Source organism: Ctenocephalides felis, unplaced genomic scaffold (assembly GCF_003426905.1).
Source record: "Ctenocephalides felis isolate EL2017-DRISC unplaced genomic scaffold, ASM342690v1 CF-g0.4_SCAFFOLD_00845, whole genome shotgun sequence".
Taxonomy (NCBI): Eukaryota; Metazoa; Arthropoda; class Insecta; order Siphonaptera; family Pulicidae; genus Ctenocephalides; species Ctenocephalides felis.
Window position 1 is genome coordinate 87,776,911 of NW_020536999.1, and position 23,940 is coordinate 87,800,850.

At 28.1% G+C, this 23,940-nt stretch overlaps 1 protein-coding gene across 1 annotated transcript in view; it reads left to right on the forward strand.

Annotated features, from left to right (window-relative positions):
- Positions 1–16,718: 16,718 nt before the first annotated feature.
- The window catches only part of LOC113364103 (putative uncharacterized protein DDB_G0282133), a 36,999-nt gene continuing 29,777 nt past the window's right edge, over positions 16,719–23,940 (forward strand). The window contains exon 1 of the mRNA XM_026606572.1: positions 16,719–16,796. Coding sequence (XP_026462357.1) covers positions 16,770–16,796 — 27 coding nt within the window. The 5' untranslated portion in view covers positions 16,719–16,769. The remainder of the gene's footprint in view (positions 16,797–23,940) is intronic.

Genomic DNA, 23,940 nt, shown 5'->3' on the forward strand with positions numbered 1-23,940 from the left:
TCTAATTTTGAAGATTATTTATATGGTTCAAACAAATGTCCCCGTCATTTTTGTCAGTATGGAATAACCGATTTGTATGATTGAAAAAACATTCGATTCGTACTCGATCGCGAAGCGTTTGTGCAAAAGGCACGTTTAGCCGTTTCGGAGGAATGGAGTGCAAAGAGTAAAAGTGGTCATGTAGTTTTTGAAAGAACGGATCATCCGATTAAATTAATACAAAAAACCTTTTGCTTGTGTAGACGGTGTGCAGAAAATGCTTTTGCAAATAATTTTGTAATTTTAAAAAATTTCTAAAAAAAATTCAAAATTTTCAAAAAATTCAAATTTTTCATAATTTTCAAAAAAATCTAAATTTTGAAAAATTTCAAAAAATATAAAAATTAAAAAAAACGATTTCTTACAAAAAGAGAATATTTCGAAATTTTCAAAAAAATAGAATATTGTCAAAAATTTCCATATTCTCAAAATATTTAAAAAAATCGATTTTTTTCAAAAATTCCAAAACTTTTTGAACTTTTTAAAAATTTCAAAAATTTCAAAATTATCCAAAAAATCAAATTAAAACAAAAGAACAATTTTCTTGTAAAAATACATTAATTATTTGTTGAATTCGCTCGTCGCCCAATTTAATATGCACCTATAAATTTATAGTATGTATTTATAATAAATAATCTATTTGAATTTATTTAAAACAATTATTGATTATTTTCATTCCTCAAATCTTTAATTATGGTACGGGAAGTTCCAGCAATTTGCCTCGAGGCACGATGCCATACACCACTAGTTTCTAATCTAAACTATGTCTAATCAAAAACTTTTCATTCAATTTTCAGTAAATATCTATTACTATAGCACAGTTTGTAAAGGGACATTTGATATTTTTAAGTTGGTACCCCATAATTTCGCATAATGTTGGTATGCCTGCAGTCGGTCGTTAAAATGTCGGAAGTGCCGGATGAATTATAAGAAAATGCGATAAAACCGGAACGTTTTATCAGAAAATTGCAAATGTGAAACTTTACGCTCAATTGCTACTGACTCACTTCATAATATTTACAAACCTACAGCACAAACACACAGAAATACATCATAGAAAGACACACACTTTTATATGTCAATTTTAACACGTTGACCATCATGATATAGTATCAAAACTGGCATGGTGCCTTAAGGGAGTTTGCTGGAACTTCCCGTACCGCAATGAAATGTTCGAGGAATATTAAATGTTTTCAAATAAATTAGATTAGTATAAATTCTGTAACATTTTTTAATATTTATAAGAATTATATAAATTAAATTACAAAGTTAAAATTATTTATTTAAAGTATTTAAGTGAGCTTTAGAATTTTGGTCAGAAATAAAATTGAAATCTGAATTAGTTTCGACATGCAAAAAATTTTTTTTTGAAAAAAAATTGAAATATTTTTGTCCCAAAAGCAATTGTTTTGCCAACACATGCAGAAAGTTTTTGAATCATTCAAATCGGATGCTCCGTTCTCTCAAAAACTCGATTTCTATTTTCTGCACTCATTGCTCCGTATCTCCGAAACGGCTGGACCAGCTATCTGTTGATTGTATAAATATATGCACGTGAAACAATAATATATTAAGATGTAAAAAATACAAAAACAAAAATGTCCAAAAGTTCGAAGTCCAAAATAAGAACTAGTATGTTGCATGGCATCATACCTTGGTGAAATTGCTGGAACTTCCCGTAAAGTAATAAAATATTCGAGAAATATTAAATATTTTCAAATAATAAAATTTAGTTTCAGAATTTTAGCCAGATTTAAAATTAAATTTCGAATTATATATAAGGATTAGACGTATTGTCTTTACGATGACACACACACACACACACACACTAATATATATATATATATATATATATATATATATATATATATATATATATTTATATGTCTCAAATATTTAAAATATTTAAAAGTAGAAACTCGCCGAATATGTTTCGCTAGTTGATTTTATGAAAGCTTTTTGTTTAATACTTTTTTCCATTATTTCTAATCGAATTCTTTCATCGTTAAGTCATGAATGAAGTAATTTAAATTATACATTTACAGTAATAAAAATGAATGAGAAATAGTTTTGTAAATGTAAATTTATATAAAATTACATGGGTTCGGAAAAATGATAAAAAATGGTTTAAGTCTGTGCTAAAGAGGATACAATATTTCGCAATTTTCTTTATGACTTTTGGGTACTTCCTTCCGGTATAACTATTATTATTCTAAATTTTTTTCTTATAGTCCATGTCTCTGATCCGTGCATGTTTATTTGTGTGCGTGTGTTTTTATGTGTCCATAAATGAAATATTAAATGCAGTTTTTATGACGAAGTGAAAACAGGTAGCGCCGTGTTTAATGGCGTAGGAAGGAACGTTTTGAATTAGATTGTAAAATTAATTCAACTGAATACATTTATTACAGTTTTGACTGTTTAAATCATAAATTTGCATATTTATTTGCATCGCTGGACAGATATATTTATATATGTATATATCTTATATATAAAATTCTTCTGTACGGGTGTATGATTTGATACTTATCCTAAACGGTTATTCGGATTTTGATAATTCTTTTTAGAGTTTGTCAAAGGAAATTTTTAAGACTTAATGAACGATAAAACTAGTAATATTGTAGAAATAAATGGCAAAAATTACAAAAGAATGACACTAAAAATGTCAATTCACTTGAAATTTGAATTTAGCTGAAATTATGAGCCTAGATAATATTGGGATATTAAGATATTAAAAAATTTGGAACTTTTGAATTGCACACGTGGTACAGGACAACGTCTGTCGGTTCATCTATGATTATACGGATCAGAGATATGGATCCTGAGGAAATAAAACTCTGCAACTAACATAATGAATCTACAAAGGTGGTTTTCTACATTTTGTCATATTATGTTTACAACAAATATAATATTCAGAACTTTTTTATGTTGGTCTTACTTACGATTTAAAAAATGGCGACTGAAATATATTTTTGTATAACGATTGTTATATACTTAAATAAAATAAAAAACGTTTCCGTGCAGTTTGTAGAATGTTATTTTATAAAATATGTATTTATTGAGCAACAAACAATAGAATATGCAAATAAATGCAAATTATATACACACAGTAATTTTATAGAACAATAAAATACAAATAACACGAAGTGGGATATATATATATATGATTTAGTAGTTAATTTTGATGTTGAAATATATGAGTGAGTTCTTGAGGGCGATACATCAAACAAAGAAAAGCCAAAGATTTATAGAATAATCTTTATTTCCAAACGTTTCGACATTCAATTTAATGTCATCATCAGTGGATCTTTGGCTTTTCTTTGTTTGATGTATCGCCCTCAAGAACTCACTCATATATATATATATATATATATATATATATATATATATATATAACTAATTTTTTCAAGCATCGATTCATTAGAGTTAGGAAATTTTAATTTTAATTGATGTACGTTTTAAGTTCTGAATCATCGTGAGTACAACCTCTAAAAGGTAGATTATAATGGCGAATGAACAAAAAATATGCCTCAAAAAAGTATTGATGCAACAAACTTTAAAATAACATAAAAAACCAAAAACATATTTTGCTAATACATTTTTATAAAATTCTTCAATCGTTGCTCTGATTGGTTAGGTAGCAGTTACCTAATGGATTACTTCTAACATTGCATTGTCTTTTGAGTATTGCCAGATAGCTGTTCTTCATATTTTAGAGTTTTGAACCGTTGCCATGGTAACTCATGCGTTACGGAAGTAACCAATAAGGTATCGACGATTCTTAATTATTTCTAAGTTAACTAAAGTACCAATAATTGGCATCGATAACGTCTCTCATGAAAACTCGATTATTATGATTTTTTAGTGTTACCAGATGTCGAAAGTTTATTCTGTAAAGTGAATAAGTTTTGAACCTCTGTGCCTCTAGCATCATTGACTCTGGTTATACATTTAACCTAAGAGCTATCATTGACACTTAACATTTTGTTGCAATCTTTAAAGTCAATTGTAAAAAAATAAAATAATTTCCAAGTGCACCGAGAAAATCCCTTTTGATTAATTGTCCCAGTGGTTGTATTTTTATTGAAATAAATAATAATTGGTTGGATGCCTTGATAAGTTTTTATTATTCATTATGAGGAAGTTCTTAAGTCGTTCTGTTACATTTCTTTCGGACAAAATAAAGAGGAAGGAAATGCATTGAACTCTTTCCGTTCATATTTAACTTAGTAGGTGAATGAAAACGAACGCTCTGCACGCGATCTAATGCATAGAAATATATATATATATATATATATATATATACATGTATAATATATATTATATATATATATATATATATATATATATATGTATAATATATATTATATATATATATATATATATATATATATGGCGCTGGTGGGCCATATATTATTAATTAATTAATTCTTGAATGAAATCACAATAATTTTATTTCAACTCGATAATGACTGTTTATTAATGTCTCAATTGATAAAGATGTTGATATTACATTAAATCAAATCTAAATTTCGATCACGAGAAAACGCTCGTTGGCAAAAAACTCGATACAATATTTTCGATCGTTCTAAAAAGCGCGACAATAATATTCGATCGTATAAAAACAATCAGATCGTTATAGCTTGCTTGATGCCAGATCCGAATCAACGTAGCCCAATATAATTTAGTTTTGTCATCAATTGACGTTATTCAACTGACATCTGTCATATGGTGTTCATTCCGCCATTGTCATCAATTGACGTCCTTCAACTTCATATGGTGTTCATTCCGCCATATATATATATATATATATATATATATATATATATATATATATATATATATATATATATATATGATAAAAATTGTTTCTTGGGCATCCATCCAATAATTAAAAAAAAAATCAGTTTTAATGCAAAGTGTTTTAATTAAGAGAACATACGTTTCGGGTCCAGATTTGACCCATCTTCAGTGCATACAAATAAATTTTAAAAAAATATAACACAAGAACAACACAAAAATGCAACGAAAAAATAAGTATGAAATAAAAAATTGAAAAAACATCAAGTTATGAAAATTTTTGAAAATTGTAAAAATTAAAATAAATAATATGTTTTATTGTAAAAAAGCTTATTCCAAAAACACATCTTGCTAGTTTGGAGACAGAGTTACGTGTGTCTCACACTTGTGTTATGTTTTTTTAAAATTTATTTGTATGCACTGAAAATGGGTCAAATCTGGACCCGAAACGTATGTTCTCTTAATTAAAACATTTTGCATTAAAACTGTTTTTTTTTAATTATTGGATGAATGCCCAAGAAACAATTTTTATCATATTATTTCACCATCTGAAGAAAAACCTCTCGCTTTATATATATATATATATATATATATATATATATATATATATACCAGAACTATTCAGTGATCATTTTGTTTAATATAAATAAACTATGCAAAAATTTATACACAATCTATACATAAGTATAATTGCTATACATCAACTCGGTATACTTTAAAGTTGCTTAAAAACTTATTTAATATCATTAAATAAGAAAATATATATATTGCACTACTTTCACAGCTATCTTCACTCCAATGACACTTTGCACCTTTATGTGACACCGCTTAACATTAACAACTAACTGCAGTGTGGCTACCCTTTAATAAAAGCTAACTTCACTTCGATCCTAATCCTTTAACATATTCTGTTATTTTAAATTATTATTATTATTAACAATTGAATAAAACAATTATCATTTCTATTTATTATAATTTATACAATTTTGTGCGAAATTACGGAATACTAATAATTAAATTGTTATAAAACATTAATAATATTAATAATAATATATAATAAAGTTATTGTGTCAAAATATGCAAAAAATATATACACAATTAAAAAATCTATTTATATATCTAATTATTATACATCAACTCGGTAACTTCAAAATTGCTTAAAAAAATGTTATTGAATAAGAAAATATATATCGTACTACTTTTACAGCTATCTTCACTTCAATGGCACTTTGTACCTTTGTGTGAACACCCCTTAATATTAGCCACTATCTGCAGTGTGGCTATCCTTTAATAAAAGCTAACTTCAATTTGATCCAACTTCTTCTTTTACTTAAAATAATTATTATTAACAATTAAATGAAAACAATTATCATTTCTATTTATTATAATTTATACAATTTTGTGCGAAATTACGGAATACTAATAATTAAATTGTTATAAAACTTTAATAATATCAATAATATTATGTAATAAAGTTTATGTGTCAAAATATGCAAAATGTATACACAATTAAAAAATCTATTTATATATCTAATTATTATACATCAACTCGGCAAACTTTAAAATTGCTTAAAAAAATGTTATTAAATAAGAAAATATATATCGTACTACTTTTATAGCTATCTTCACTTCAATGGCACTTTGTACCTTTGTGTGTACACGCCTTAACATTAGCCACTATCTGCAGTGTGGCTACCCTTTAATAAAAGCTAACTTCACTTTGATCCAACTCCTTCAACATCTTCTGTTATTTTAATTTATTATTATTATTAACAATTAAATAAAAACAATTATCATTTCTATTTATTATAATTTATACAATTTTGTGCGAAATTACGGAATACTAATAATTAAATTGTTATAAAACTTTAATAATATCAATAATAATATATAATAAAGTTAATGTGTCAAAAAATGCAAAAATGTATATACAATTAAAAAATCTATTTATATATCTAATTATTATACATCAACTCGGTAAACTTCAAAATTGCTTAAAAAAAATTTAATATTATTAAATAAGAAAATATATATCGTCCTACTTTCACAGCTATCTTCACTTGAATGGCACTTTGTACCTTTGTGTGTACACACCTTAATATTAGCCACTATCTGCAGTGTGGCTACCCTTTAATAAAAGCTAACTTCACTTTGATCCAACTTCTTCAACACCTTCTTTTACTTTAAATAATTATTATTAACAATTAAATGAAAACAATTATCATTTCTATTTATTATAATTTATACAATTTCGTTATCTGTTCAGCACCATCAGCGTAGCGTGCGAAATTAGGAAATACCAATAATTAAATTGTTATAAAACATTAATAATAATAATAAAGTTATTGTGTCACGGATTGGTTTATGTTTTGAAAATTAGAACATGAGGAAATTGGTAATTAAATATTTTATAATTAAGTAAAATAGAGGTAATTAATAATTAACTGGTAATTAATTTCCTGGATAATAATTATAAGTGCCTTTTTATTTTAAGAAGTTTTGATTGATATAAAAATAGCATTGCACGTGTGTGTAGTAAGCAAACCCGTTGTACTGTTTATAGTGCTTATAACATTATTGCATTTATTTATTATATATCTTGTTCGATTAGTGTAAATGGGGTAAAAAACATTTTGTCCGAATTATCTAGGCTTCAAAACAGATCAAAGGTAAATTCTATGGCACAATACAAAAATCAATACCTATCAGACCATGGTATGAGGAGTTTACTGAATGTCGATCGTTTTTTCGACAATATGTAGACTAAGATTTAACCCTACATACACTCCGTTTCACCTGAGTAGAATTGGGATCAATACCGATCCTAATTGCTATTTCTTGGGTGGAGCGACTAGGGCGGATGGTGAGCACGCCATTATAGATTGCAAAAATGGGAAAAGGGTAGGCAAGAACTATGGAGGGAGACAGTAAGGCAAAAAATCTCTTTTCTAACCAATTTTATAACATTATTGACAAAAAAGGATATATGGTGCGCTATATAATGATATACAATTGAATAGAATAAAAGTGTAAAGATAACTTATAAAATGTATATGACTAATGTACGTGTAAAAATATCTACACTAACTAATCGCAAACAACTCTGAAGAAACGCAGTACAGTTAAACAAAATAAGAAATTTTTTCAAAGATGCACGAACTCCTGTTTACATATTTGCATCATGCAGCATTGATGTCGATTATCCTTAGATCAAAAATATGTTTTAAAAAATTGAAAATAGTGAAGGCACTACTGTGTATGTATATTATAGATGTATATTTAAAATGATCCAATTACTTTCCGGACACCCTCCGGCGAATATTTATGCAAATTTCTAACAAAGTTAAAATATGCTATTTGCGTTTTCTATTAAAACAAAACGAAATGGACATCGATTATTATTTATTGATATTATATATATATATATATATATATATATATATATATATATATCTTATATCGTCTATATAAAATTCTTTAGAACGGATGCATGATTTGATACTTCTTCTAAACGGTTATTCGGATTTTAATCATTCTTTTTAATTTTAGAGTTTGTCAAATGAAATTTTTAAGATGTAATTACAGATAAAACTATAGTACTATTGTAGAAATAAATGGCAAAAATTACAAAAAACAACTTATCATTGTTTGACATTGAAAACATTTGAACTGTCATCTGCTTGAATTGTCAATTCACTTGAAATTTGAATTACAAAATTAGACATTTTGTCGACGACGTTTTCTCAAAATCGCCTGCTCCGATTTGTAAAATGCAAAAGTCATTCTAAGAAGCTCGATAAGGACTTGTTGTTTAGATTAGCAAAAAAATGTATTTTTTTTTATAACATTTTTGCCAAAAATCTTGGTCCAATTTTCAAAAATTAATAATTATTCAGAAAAACTATCAAACTTTGAAATCGTGCTAGTTACTTTTAGTAATAATCGGCTGGGTCTTTTCTTTGCAATCAATTGTTTAATGAATTTATGCAGATTTAGTTCATGATCTGAACAATGCTGAAAAATCATGGATCCACAAAAATGGTTTAATCATGAAAATTCATTAAGATTTGGAATAGTTCACAGTATCCCTAAAAACTTATATGTCCTAAGTGTTCATTAGCTTGAATACTTATGTATCAGACACTGTGCCTCTCACACCTAGTTATATTTGAATCGTATCTACAATATTATCACTATAAGCTAAGAGCACAATTTTACTCATGTATAAGCCTATTAGTCTCTAATCTAAAAATAAATTACAACAAAATACAATTTCGTTGAGCAGCATTCCCTTTCGTTTTCATCTGCAATAAATAGTAATCGAGTCGGTGCGAGCTTATAAATAATAGAAATAAAATAAGATAAGACGCACAAAAAGAACGCGAACGTAATAAGAGACGAGAACGAGTGTGAAGTGCGCGCGAGTGACGGCAGAGTGAACGGCGCGAAGTTAGCAACGGAACACCTGGCGAGCGTTGTGCGAAATGCGAAATGAAAGTGACAGTCATATACCTATTCAGAGATAAAATCTTACAGCAAGGTTCAAAATGTTATTATAAGCATAATAGTTATTTTCAGTTACATGTTTCATAATATATGACACAATGGAGATATCATGAAGCATTTTAAAATATGGGTTCTGACCCTAGACAATATAAAAATACGATTTGTTCATTAGTTCTGATGAGTTCCGCTTATAAATAACATACCTATGCATAAGGTGGCGTCCATTAATCACGTGAGGTTTTTAGGGGGAGGGGGATTTGACAAAAAAGCACAAAATATTAAGTGGGGGAAGGAGGGATACAAAAAGATATCACGTGCTTTTATTTTTTATCTGAATTTAAAAAAATCCAAAGATTTTCAAAAAAATTAAAAAAAATTATCATATTTTTGTAACTAAAAATACGCGTGAGGTTTGGTGGGGGAGGGGGGTAATTTTGAATATTACCACTTATTACAAAGGAGGAGAGGGGGGTTTCTAAAAATCCTTAAAAAGTCGATCTCGTTATTAATAGACGCCTCTAAATTATAACTAATGTTATTTTTCAATTTGTGCCAATTGGCGGGTTACTTTTCAGCCAGATATAGTACAAAAATTTAAAATCGTGTTAAATCTTGTGAGTGGAATGGAAAAAAATGAATATAAAGCCCGGTGCAAAGGACGCCAGTATTTCTTGTGACGTATTACCTGTCTAGTTTTTATCGTAAGGTGAGCGTATGCAAAGAAACTATTACATTGGAATGTAAACTTACTACATATATGTATTAGGACAAATCTATGTAATGATTTTATCTCATATTTATAAGAATTGAATAAAATAATAAAATGCTAGAATCATATTTTACTTTTAAATACGCTGACCTTACGATAATGGTTTAACAGAAAATATGTTACAAGAAATACTGGCGTCTTGGGTACCAGGCTTAAGGTTTTATCTTGAGCAACTTAATTCTAGAGTTGTATGAATTATAAAATATTGCTTTAATATCTTAAACAAATATTTACCGTTTAACTAAAAATAATAATTATTGTTTTTTAAATTACCCTTCACACCAAAGTGCATATACATCAATATGAGCGATGTTAAAGGTGGAGCTACTTTAAATAAAATGATCAGTCTCAATTCCCACACTATATTGGAAATTGAATTCTTTTAAACGGTGTAACAAATTCAGAAAAAAATAATATATAGTATCCTCGGTAAAAGTACAATATTACTTGGATTTTTTCACTCAAAATAATTTCTCCAATAATGCTGCCTATACTTTTTTTAATTATGACTATAATTTTTATAATCGTATCATATTTCAACTGGTTTTTAGTAATTATAATATCTAAATTACATTTTTCTTAGTAATAATTTAATATACATTATTAGCACGGATGCTCCTGGAGTTCTCAGCGCCCGCTAGCCATTTTTTTTCAGCGCCCCCCCCCCCCCCCCTATCATTTTACCTCTTTTAAGGGTTTATCATTAAAATTATTATCATTAATTAATATTTGTCTTTTGAAATATTTTACTTATTTATTTAGGGCATTTTATGCGATTTACTCTATTGAGCAAATCATAGAGAGCAAAAAAATTCTAGTCGTTCATCATTAAACATAACCATAACATAACATTTGTACTTCATGTTGGATTATTTTAATCTAATTTTTTATTAATTGAGAAATCCAAAATTGCATCTTAAACTTCTCCTAATTGATATCGTAAGGGCCGAATTGTATGTATTCATCTTTACTTTCCCATTTGTTATTTTAAAGTAGAATTTTTAACGTTTTTAAAAATATTGTGCAAAGATTAGTAAAAGATGCAAAGAAATTATATATTTCTTGAATTATATTGAGAAAAAAACTATATTGAAAATTTCATATCAAAATCTTGTGTTGGCGCCCCCTAAGGCGTGCGCTCGTATTTTTTGCATTCAAAGTAGGACCGGACCTGATTATTACTTAATTTAATATTTTAAGTGAATTAATTTGTCAAATCCTGTTCATAAGTGTATCATTCAATCTGCCATGCATATACTGTAAATTATATTATTTTAATTTTTGACACGTCTCAGCTGCTTTTTGGTAATAATAATGTAGATTGTAGACATTTCATTTTTACTATTCATAATCATGAATTTATCATACATATTCTAAAATTGTCTAGGCTCATAAGTAGATTAAAATTTTTATCAGATGATAGTTATCATTTGTTTTCAATGCCAAACAATGTCTCAAATATTTTCAATGTCAAATAATGACATATCGTTTTTTGCATTTTTTTCCATTCTACAATATTACTATATTTTTATAATTACATACATCCTAAAAAATTCTCTTAACAAACTTCAGAAAGATTTATCAAAATCCGAATAATCGTTTAGGAGAAGTATATTTACATACATCATTACAGAAGAATTTTATATATAAGATATATTTTGTATGTAAGATATAATTAAGTATCCACGATCGTTTCCCATGCGGGCCCACCCTAACAATCCGCCACGATGTGAATGCCCCTTTCGACGTCCTCCGCATCCAACATTGATACATGAACTTGCTTCAAACCTTTACTCTTACTCAAGGTAAACTAATGCAAAAGAAAAAGAGCAAAACACTCGATTAGTATTGATGTTGTTATTTCTTGTAGTCATGAAGTAAAAAGAAAACTAAATAAAATAGCTAAGCGAACGAGAATGGAGAATTAGAAAAAAAAGGTTAATAGAATCGAAAAAATGACACGAGTGTTCGAATTGCCGCCACTCGCAGTGTATGTACGTTCTATCGTCGTTTTTATAAATCTGTTATATCATTTTGGTTTCTAACAGACTGCACGGCTTATTTAATAAAAACATACCAGGGATTCTCAAACTGTTTAATGAGTTCTGATTAGAATTTATGCATCATAAGAATTTGATCATACTGTTCAAATTCTAATTTGTGTGTTAGTAGAGTTTTATTTCTATTAATCCAGTTTCAGATTTAGAAGCCAATTCTCGGATAAAATAATTATGTTATGTTATTTGTTTCTTTTGTTGAATAATCGCTTTAATTGGTATTCACCAACTGTCAAGAAGCTATGTCTTAATTGCTCGAGTGCTTTACATTATACCAACTTCTAAAGAATTTTTTTTAATTATTTTAATAATTTTTACAACTGTCCTGGAACGGACAACAAGTAAAATATTTGACATAAAACTAAAGGCGTTGGCAAAATACAAATCATCTGACCATTGTCAGTGATTTTTCCAACGGTTTATCCATTATTGATTAATGCAGAAGAAATTTTCTTTTCAATCAGGCCCTGGTACAGTTGTTCTGAAGTTGTCTGGTGAGCAAGTTTGGGTGATCAGCTAGACGATACCTAAACAAAACAACCTCTAAATGGTACAAACGTTAGATTATAACATTAGTTTGACTAATGCAATGAACAAATGATTGTTGCACTTATTATAACATTGTTATTTGACATTATTCTTTCGGTAGAATTGTATCACACTTTACCTAATCTGAATTTTTAAATCGAGTTTGCTCAATTTTTCGTTATCCAGTTAACTTCCCGTAAGGTAAGTTATAGTAATCGCAAAAAATAGAAAATGAAATTTTTTTTATATATTTACGTTTGAGAGGTTTCTGAACATTTTGGCATACCTTAGAAAAAATAGATGTATGTGTGTGCGTGTATGTGTGTGCGGATACAAACTTTCGTCAACGATTTCGGGAACACCGATCAACCGGTTTGAATAATTCCAAAAACATTTAGATTAGATTCGGATAAAGAGAAGTGCTGATTAGTTTTTTGCAAAGGCAGGGTTAGCTGTTTCAAAGATACGGGGCCTTGAAAAATTGCCAAAAACGGTAACTCAGTTTTAAGAGAACCGAGCGTCCGATTTTAATCGTTCAAAAAACATTTTACTTGTATTGACAAGATGAAGAACTGATTACATTTTTGGGAAGGTAGGTCTAGCGGTTTCATTGATTTTGCAGAAAAGTAAAAAGCATGCCTTTTTTTAAATCAAATTTACTTTTCATTACAGTTTTTTTCTCTCTTTTCAATTCAGTTTTCTTGTCAGTAGATTTCTATTTCTGTTTTAGTCAGTTTTTTTTTAATTAACAGTATGATCGTCAGTCGAGTTCTTTCTTCTTAATCTAAATCGACTTTCTATTCTGGAAACTTTTAACAGAAAGTCAAAACTCCGTTTACTCGTCAGTAGAGCTATTTAGTCTTTATTTAAATCGAGCTAGTTCTGTTGTTCTTTATCTGTTTTTTTTTTTCATTTTATGTATTTGTCAGTAGAGTCTTTTTCTAAAAATCTAGTCAGTAAAGTTCTATTTATCTTTACTGAGTCGAATTTCAGTTGTATGTGTCGCATTTAATTCAACTCTATCCGACAGTAGAATTATTGCACCTAATTATTTGACTATTTTGTCTTACTAGTATATATATTAACTTTGATTATTAGTAGATTTATATTGTTTGTTTTTATGTAATCCCAGATTTTTTCCAGAAGAGTTACATTTTTTTCTTGAGCTTTCTTGTCAGTAGACTTCTATTTATCATTTTCAAGTTTTATAGTTTATAATCATTATTTATTTTATTTATTACTTATTTACAATATTTATTACAAACGGTCATATAATCATCGAGTTGTACTTTAACAAACTGCAATTCTTAAATTTATTTTAAAATTAAATATTAATGTACTTAGACACTATTACGCGGTTTTCACTATGTTCAAAGACATGAAGTTAGTAACATAGCCAACATTAAAATGTTAAATACGTTGGTACAATTTTTTTTATTATTATTTTTTTATTTTTTTTTTTATTTTATTACTAGTTTTAACTATAAGATTACACTATAGTCTATCTATAAGTTAAAAGTAATAACTAGTACAAATTAAAATGATAAGTTAGATTTAATAAATTAAAGTTTGAGAACCGCTTTTATTGGTCTTGTGTCGTCTCTTTGTCTTTTTCTCTCTCTTTTCTCTCGTTCAAATTCAAGTTTACTTTCGTTCAAGGAGAATGTCCGTACGAATAGAAGAAGTAGAAGTCGATTAATGAAGGTCCGAGTGAACGGATACGATGTTTGTTCTTTTTTTCCTTTAAAATAGAATTATTTTTGTTTCGATCTATATACACAAATATATATATATATATATATATATATATATATATATTCTTTAATCCGCGACGGAATGTCTGCGAGAGAAAGATCTGATGCATTAATTACCCAGGTCCACAAAATAAAAAAAGGTTGTATTGGGTATGCGAAATAAATTTTCCAATGAGTTTTTCTGTTGAACACAAATCAAAAATCAAAATTTGGAGTTAAACTGCAAAAACGGATACAAATACATTTTTCTGCATGATAATCAAAATCTTATAATTTCTGGGGTTTCCTGACTCATGACCGTATTTTGTTTGCTAATCCGGGAGGAAGAGGGGGTTGGCTAATAACAAACGCTATTAAAAACCAATTAAAAAACTTTTTTTTTCAATAAATCATTTTTTTAATCAGAATTGTGGACTTTTAGTAAGAACTTTATTATTCGATTATATGTAATACTTTTTTATATATGATATTCATGTTTGCTCGCTTTTGAGTCTTATATAAAATTCTATATAATTTTCTTCAAATTAATTTGACCGGGACAATCCGGGACAAAAGATCTAAATCCGGGACAAATACTTTTAAAATAGCCGGAACACAAGGTGGAAATACGGGAGTGTCCCGGTTAAACCGGGATGTTTGGTCACCTTACTGAAATGATTTGTGTTCAATTTTTTTCATAATTAATTTGAAAATAAATAGTATTTGTTTATTTCTTTATAATTCATATTAATTTAGGAATTAATTTTCGAAAAAAAAATGAGACAATCCGGGACAAAAGATATAATTTTGGAGTTTGGGGTCCCAGCCAACGAGGCCAGAATTATTTGTGCAACAGATTACTGCAACGCTTTTTTTTCTGCGTTAAGTATCTTTTTGCCTCTTCCATCAGTAATTTGCAAACATCTTTTCAGATAAATGCAAAAAAGTTTGTATAATATCTAGGGGCAATGAAGAGTAAATATATTTGTAAATTACTGGTGGTAGCTAGAAAAACATACTCAACAGGGCTGAAAAATTGTTACAGAAATCCGTTGCACGGGTCATGGAAGAAAAGATCCGTGAAACCACAGAAATTATAATATTTCAATTATCATGTAAAAATGTCTAGAACGAAGATTTTTATTTCTCCGTTTTTTAGTATTTTTACCCCTAAGTTTATCTTTAGATTCGTGTTCAGTGGTAAAAAGAATTCTCACACCCAACACAGACCACTTTTTTATTTTGTGATAACTACTTTTTTATTTTAGATGATTTTAATTACCATCTAAAAAAAAGTCTAGAAGATTTTGTCGTTTGTAATCTTTCTCGTTTTTTTAATATTTATTTGCTTATGTTGCAGCAATGTGCCCGAAAGACTATCTTCACTTGATCATATTAGAAGCTTATGTTCTTAAGTGAAAATCTAGTATCATACTACTTGATAGCGAGCTTGCGAGCTTACAGTTGAACATACACTTGAGTCGTCTGTGACCACTGTGAAAATACGCCTGGTTGCGCCTTCATTCAGTTGCACGTGTATACAGTAACGTCTGTGGCCGGCTTTACGCGCTGCTTTTCATTGATAAATAGCATAAACAAAGACTACTTTTGGGTTTAAAATTAGTCTGTGATTAAGATTTCGATTGAAATTATTAATTTAAATAAATAAGTACTGATGTGATATATAATTAATATAATATATATAATCAAATGGTAAGTTTTTTTATATTATATATTTTTTATTTTATTTATTGGCATTGCTGCAAAACCTAGAAACAATCTAAAACTAAAACAAGAAATTATTTTTGAATTTATGCAATATCACATATAAAACATGAAATGAAATATTATGAAATATTTATTTAGTTCCATCTATCACGACAAATATTTGAAAATTTTGACTGAAATTAATTTGTAATTTTTTTTTAAATATGTCAAACAACTAAAACACAAACATTTAATATGAACGAAACATAAATACAATTTTGTAGTTATTAATTTATCAACTATCAAACCTAGACAATATTAGAATATAATTTATTCATACCATACTCTTCTTTTATCTATGATTCATACTATTAACTATAATTAAAAACAAACAGTTTTAAATTCTAATTTTACATTTGAAATTAGCGCCATAATGGCGCCATATCAATTTATTAGCTACGAAGTTGGCAACATTATTTGTGAATGTCAAAACGTTACGCGCTCCTTTCAGTTTTAATATTTAGTCTGTGATTTATTTTTGGAGTGAAATTATTAATTTAAATAAATAAGTGGTGATAGTTTAAGTGTAATTAAGTGTTTATAGTTAAAAGAAAAGTGTTGTAAGTGTTGATGTGTTATATAATATATAATCAATTGGTAAGTTTTTTTGTATAATTGTTTATGCTCAGAGCATGCTGTAAAATGTACAAACTAAAGTGGAGAATGTAATTCATTTCTTTATCTGTGATGTAAATCTTGCACAATTCCACATATGTCACATAAAACAAGACAGGGTTTGTTGTAAAGATATCATATTGGGAACATGTCTTACTTGGGTTAAGATTAATAATTTATCTATTTATTTATTTATTTATTCAACGCTCAAGGCAATAATACAATATAATTACATTTTTAAGTGTACAAATTAAAAACTAAAAATAATATGGGAGAAAATTAGAGTATTAATAGATATCTTTGTATATATACATAGCACCTAATATAAACTATATATATATAACACTAAATAAGAACTAATAATATTGGCTTATGCAGCCTTACGTTTACAGAAATTATTATTATTACCTATTATTCGATTAAGCAAATCTCATGGCAAATGACAAGTTGCTAATAGCACTTGATTGCAGATATTGTGCCATACACATTATAGTTAAAATATTTTTAATTCGATAAACCATGCAACCCAGAATTGAGACAAAGTTCTTTGTCTGTGTCGAAAGTATAATATTATATATTCTAGATGACCCGACAGACCTTGTCCTGTATCCATGTCTACAATTTAAAAGTTCCAAATTTTTTAATATCCTATCCTATACTTTTCAATATCCTATTTGATGTTCTGCTTTTGTGATTCATTTATGGTCTTAGCATAAGCAGTATAAGAAATTCAGAAAAAAATAATATAGTATCTGCGGTAAAAGAACAATATCACACTTGATTTTACCGCACAACATAATTGCTTAAATAATTTAGTCTATAATTTTCATAATCTCGTACAATATATTAGTTGCTTTTTGGCAATTTTAATTTCTAAAGTACATTTTTCTTACTAATAATTTAATAAACATTATTACCAATTATTACTTAAGTTCAAATCTTGGATGAATTAATTTGTAATATCTAATTCATATGTGTACTATTCAATCTAAGATCGACTCGCTAAATATTCCATATCCAATGCCAAACAAATGAATTTTTGACACATAAAACAAAATTCTAAATTATTTTTTTTAATAAGTACAAATGTTTTTTTGTATCGTTAAATAATTTAGTAAAGTAAACCAAGATGGGACATGCATGAGTTTAAATAAATAATGCATATGCAATTTTGGACTTACTGCATTATTTATTAAACTGAATTATATAATTTTATATGCCAAATATTTACTGTTGACTGTATCTTGTATTATTTTAATTTCTGTCACATTTACACACAGCTACTTTTCGGCAATAATACTGTAGACATTACATTATCCTTGTATATTAAATTCTAATATTATCTAGGCTCATCATTTCATCTAAATTCAAATTTCAAGTAAATTGACATTTCTAGCAGTTCAAATGTTTTCAATGTCAAACAATAAGTGTTTTTTTTTATTTTTGCCATTTATTGCTACAATATTACCATAGTTTTATCAATCATTGAATCTTAAAAATTTCCTTTGACAAACTCTAAAAAGAATTATCAATATCCGAATAACCGTTTAGGAAAAGTATCAAATCATACACCCGTACAGAAGAATTTTATATATAAGATAATACAAAATGAACTGATTAAATTTATAACAAAATTATATACAAAACTAGCTGTAAATATTGGAGTGCTGGAATTTATGTTACTCACAATCAAAGCTGGGGACATTTCTGAAATTATTTTGTGATTAAATAAGTTGTGCTCGAATTCACTATATAAAACCTTATTTAAACTACAAATTAGTTTCATACTATTATTACTTCTTTTATCAAATTAATATTCTTACAAGTTACAAGAGTTATAATATAATAATGGAGGCCTAATTACCATTTCCTTTATCAACATAATACTTTCAGTCAGAACTTCATACCAGAGGTGTCTGGTATTAGAGATTATAAAACAATTTTCATATATACTTATTGTATTATCTATTTCATTCTACATTTATAAGCCTTATATTTAAATATCTTTATATATCTTCAATCTCTTCATAATATTAAATTCTTTATAATTATTGTCATGACTGGTCATCTTGATGTGGATCAGAAGTTCATTATAAATTTATTACCATAAATTATGGAATGAACTACTCAAGTTATCGATGCTCTTGTAGCTGTATTTAAACTTCTTATTATAATTATCTTCTTCTCTAAAATAAATCAAAATAGAATTAATGATGAATAGTGAAAATAATACTAATGGATGCAACACAGCCAAAAAATATTTGAACCTTCTGTAAATATATTTTTTATTGTTACAAATGTTTTGACTAATGGTACAAAGATGATGCTATTAAAGAAATATTCATTCCAACAGCTAATGATGATGTAATTAATGTAATTCATAAATGCTCGATGAAATTAGCTAAAAATGATGTAAGTGTTATGTAGGTGTAGCTAATGTACTTCTTTAAGCCCGCAAATTTATTATTATGAAAATTTTTTGGGCGATATATATCATGGTCTTATAGAACTTACTGAAATACTATGGCCTTACAACAAGTAGTTTATTTTAAAAATTTATCAAAGTTGTAGAAAATTAGTAGTTTTTTTGACGTTTGTTAAAATTAAAATTAGACGATTTACTTGGTATAACGATAAAGTACTTGGTCTTAATGAACATACTAAACCATTAAAATTTGCTTTTAGTAAATACTCCGGGTTGTCGTGTTCATTCGTTTTCAATTCAGAAATAGAACAAATAAAAGATCAACAAAAACAAGAAATTATAGTAGAAAAGAAGAGCATAGCAAACTATTTAAATAAACACTTTGCAGAAATAGAAGAAAGATTACAGAAAAATATAAAAAAGAATGAAAATACTGAAAAAAACACAACGTCTACTACACATAAAACACTACTGTATCCATCAATGTATCCAACATGTGAAGAAGAAATAAAAAAAATTATAGAAAACATCAGATATTATAACTCCAATACTTACTAAAATTATTAATAAATGCATCGATAAGGGTACTTTCCCAGAATGTTTAAAAACAGCTACAATTAAACCAATTTTCAAAACAGGAGATAAACTGGACCCAAACAATTATAGACCTATCACTGTAACCAACGTCTTATCAAAAGTATATGAAAAAGTCATCAAGAAGAGAATATTACGATTTTTGATAGAAAATGATTCAATAGATAAATACCAATATGGCTTTTTACCAAAATCAAGTACTCAATCCGCCTTAATAGATGCCACTAACTTAATAAATGAACACCTAGAAAACAATAGACACACAATTGCAATATTTATACACTTAAAAAAAGCCTTCGACACTGTAGATCACCAAATTCTTTTTCAGCAACTTAGAAATATGAGACTTGAGGGTACGATGCACAACATAATTCAAGACTTCTTATCTGAAGGAGAAGTAAGGACCAAAATAGGAAAATGCTTCAGCTATAAAAAATGGTCAAATGCGGAGTACCACAGGGAACAGTCCTAGGACCACTATTATACCTAATTTATATTAACAACCTAAAGGACAAAAATTTAGAAGGTAGATACATAGTGTACGCAGATGACACCATGATTATATACGCTGATAAAGATTTGGAGAAACTAGAAAACAAAATCAATGATGACTTAAAGAAATATACAACATGGCTGACAGAAAATAAACTCACTATAAATACAGAAAAAACTAATTATATATTTTTCCGACGTAACAAAATTAAAAAAATAGGCAATATAAAAATATTAATCAACGATACTGAAATAAAAGAAATAGAAAAAACTAAATATTTGGGTATGATTATAAACCAGAAACTAGAATGGAGTGACCAAATTGAAAAAATCAAACAAAAAATTGCAGCATTTTCTGGAGCCATAAGAAGAATACGACATCTTGGAATTAAGAACAAGGAACTAATATTAAAATCTCATATAATCCCGATTATGACGTACGGCATCACGATTTGGAGTCAAACTACAAATAAAAATATAAAATACTACAAAGAATGATGAATAAAGCAATAAAATCAACTTACAATTATCCCTACCTCTACCCGACAAAAGAACTTCTACAAAAGACTAAGAACATACCACTACACAAAACAATAGAAATAGAAAAATGTATACTAATATTCAAAATAAAAAATAACAAAATCAAAACTTGCACCACAATAGAGACAAACCAAGATATACACGACCATCAAACGAGACAAAACCGAAACTTTCACATGAAACATACTAAATCGAGTAAAGGACTTGCTAGTCCTCTGAGAAGTGCAAGCAGCCTTTACAATAAACTACCGGACGAACTAAAGACAATGACAGACCTAAACAGTTTCAAAATTAAATTGAAAAATTACATAAGAGACAAATGAAACAAATGAGTTAAAATCCCTATTTTAAATACTATATTACTTCTGATTTGTAAAAATATTAATTACAATTAAGTATAAGTATGTATGTATGTACGCAAGCGTTCTGTGTGTGTATATATGGGTGTATAATAGTAATAAGTAAAAATATATGTCTTAATGTTTAAGTCTGTTACATAAAATTTAGATTTTATTTTTGTTATAATTGCTGTGATCTCTCATACCAGAACAATTGTCTGACTGAGATACAGTATGTATGAATTATATCAAATAAATAAATAAATAAAAAAAAAAAAAAAACCTTTAACAAACAGACATTTAAGACAAAATTTTAATGTACTTACTTACTTTAATACACTTATATACTTCAAATAAATAATTTTAAATTTGCAATTCAGTTTATATAATTCTTATAAATATTGGACAATGTCCTTCATGTTTAATTCGATTGATTGAGTTTTACTTACTTTTTGAGTTTTATTTACTTTTCTGTAAACATATATAAGTTGTAGTATTCATTACATTTAATATATCTCGAATATTTCATTACAGTACAGGAAGTTCCAGCCTTAAGATGCAATGCCATACACCACTAGTTCCTGTACAAAATAGTATCATTATTTTCCATCTCCTCTCTCCTTCGAATGTAATTTCTTGTGTCTCGTTAAAAGAATAGAATAACTGAACGCTTGTTGACATATATCACACTTATGTGGGAGTTGTTCCCCGGTATGAGCAGCCATGTGTATTCTCAAATAACCGGCTTGCGAGTAAACTTTATTGCACACTTCACACTTATAAGGATTAGTAGCATTGGTACGCGTTGGTTTTGCATTATGAGAAGTCATATGTGCTTTTAGCAAACACGGTTTCCTAAAAGCCTTGTCACAGATACCACAAACAAAAGGCTTATCGTTGTTATGTGTGAGCACATGTTGATTCAAATTACTTTTACTAATGAATTTTTTCTCACATATTTCACATTTATGAGGCCGGGCCCCTTTGTGTGAAAATAGATGCTGGTCTAAATTACGTTTGTAAAAGAATGATCGGTTACATATTTCGCAAGTGTGTGCTCGTACTCTTGCAGGAGCACCCAGGTGTTTTGGTAAGGTTCTCGTATTGGTGAAGCCTTTGCTGCAGATTTTGCGAACAAAGGGACGTTCACCGGTGTGGCTTAGCTTGTGTTTTCGTAAAGCTGCTAGGTGTTTGTAGGATTTATTACATTCTGTGCAATTGAAGAGTCTGTCTGAGCTGTGGACTGTCATGTGTTCTTTTACGTGATAAGCTCTGGAAAAGGCTTTTTTGCAAATTGTGCATTTGTGAGGTCTTTCTTCAGAGACTTGTTCAGTGGTTTTATTATCTTCATGTGACTCTATGATTTCAATATCATCGAATTCTTGTTTTATTGTTTTTTGGTTACTTTCTGTGGTATCACCCATTTCGATTGATTCTGTTTTGATTAGTTGATGGTTTATTGCTTCGGACATTCTTGAAACTCAATTATCTACAAATATTAATTAACACTAATAATTAAAGAAGAAATTTGCAAAAAAATTATAACATATTACTTATTTATTTTACAAAACACAGATAATAAAATAGCATAAAACTTTGACGTTTCAACTGTCAAACATGGCGGACTCTAAAGGTCAACAATAAAGTTTATTATTAACCATAGATAAATAAGTATAAATAGATCGCCATGTCTGGCGATTTGGCATTACTTCAATTTTGATTTATCCAGCGATCTAAAGATGGCAGCACATGTACATAATTTAAATTAACCACTGGTATTACTTCTAGATATTGTTTGCAATACCAAAACTGGTGGTGCATGGCATCGTGCTTTAAGGGCATGCAAAACACACACACACATCCATTTCTTCTGAGGTGTGCCAAAATGTTCAGAAATCTTTAAAACATGAAGATATGCAAAAATTTTCATTTTTGATTTTTGGCCTATTACTATAACTACCCTACGGGAATATTTGATTGTTGTACGGGAAGTTCCAGCAATTTGCCTTAAGGCACGATGCCATACACCACTAGTTTTGTGTTCATATCATTTACAACAATGAAATTATAAAAAATCTTATTGTAGAGTTTAATTAAATTAACAGAATTTACATAAAATATGTTCTGAAAAAAATGTCCCATGAAACTAACATCTGCAAAACAACAAATGCAAACTAGTGCATGGCATCGTGCATTAAGCAAATTGCTAGAACTTACCGTACCGTAATTTAAAATTTTTTAATGCTCTAAAAATTTTTGAAAAATTAAAATATCTGATAATTTTATGTGCATATATCTAAAGATCATATTTGGCCGCCAAATGGCATTTTTTTAACTTTTTTTTTTTGATTTTCGTAACCGCTAGACCTGTCTTCCCAAGAATGCAACAAATTTGTTATAACAAATAAAATATATTTTATCAATACGAATAGTGTTTTTTTGATTTATTCAAATCGGACGCTCAAAATTGCCATTTATCTTACTTTGTACCCCATATCTTTGTAACGACTGACCTGCCTTCGCCAAAAACTAATCAGCACGCCTCCCCATCAATCGAATCGAATGTTTTTTGAATCAATTAAATCGCATGATCCATGCTCTCGAAATCGTGGACTCAAAACGCCTTAACCGATTTCAAAAAATTAAAAACCAATCTATGTATTTTAATGTGTATTATCTTTTCTCAGCTTTGTGCAGCGATTGGCAGAGCCGTTTCTTTGTAATTCGGGGAAAAGTA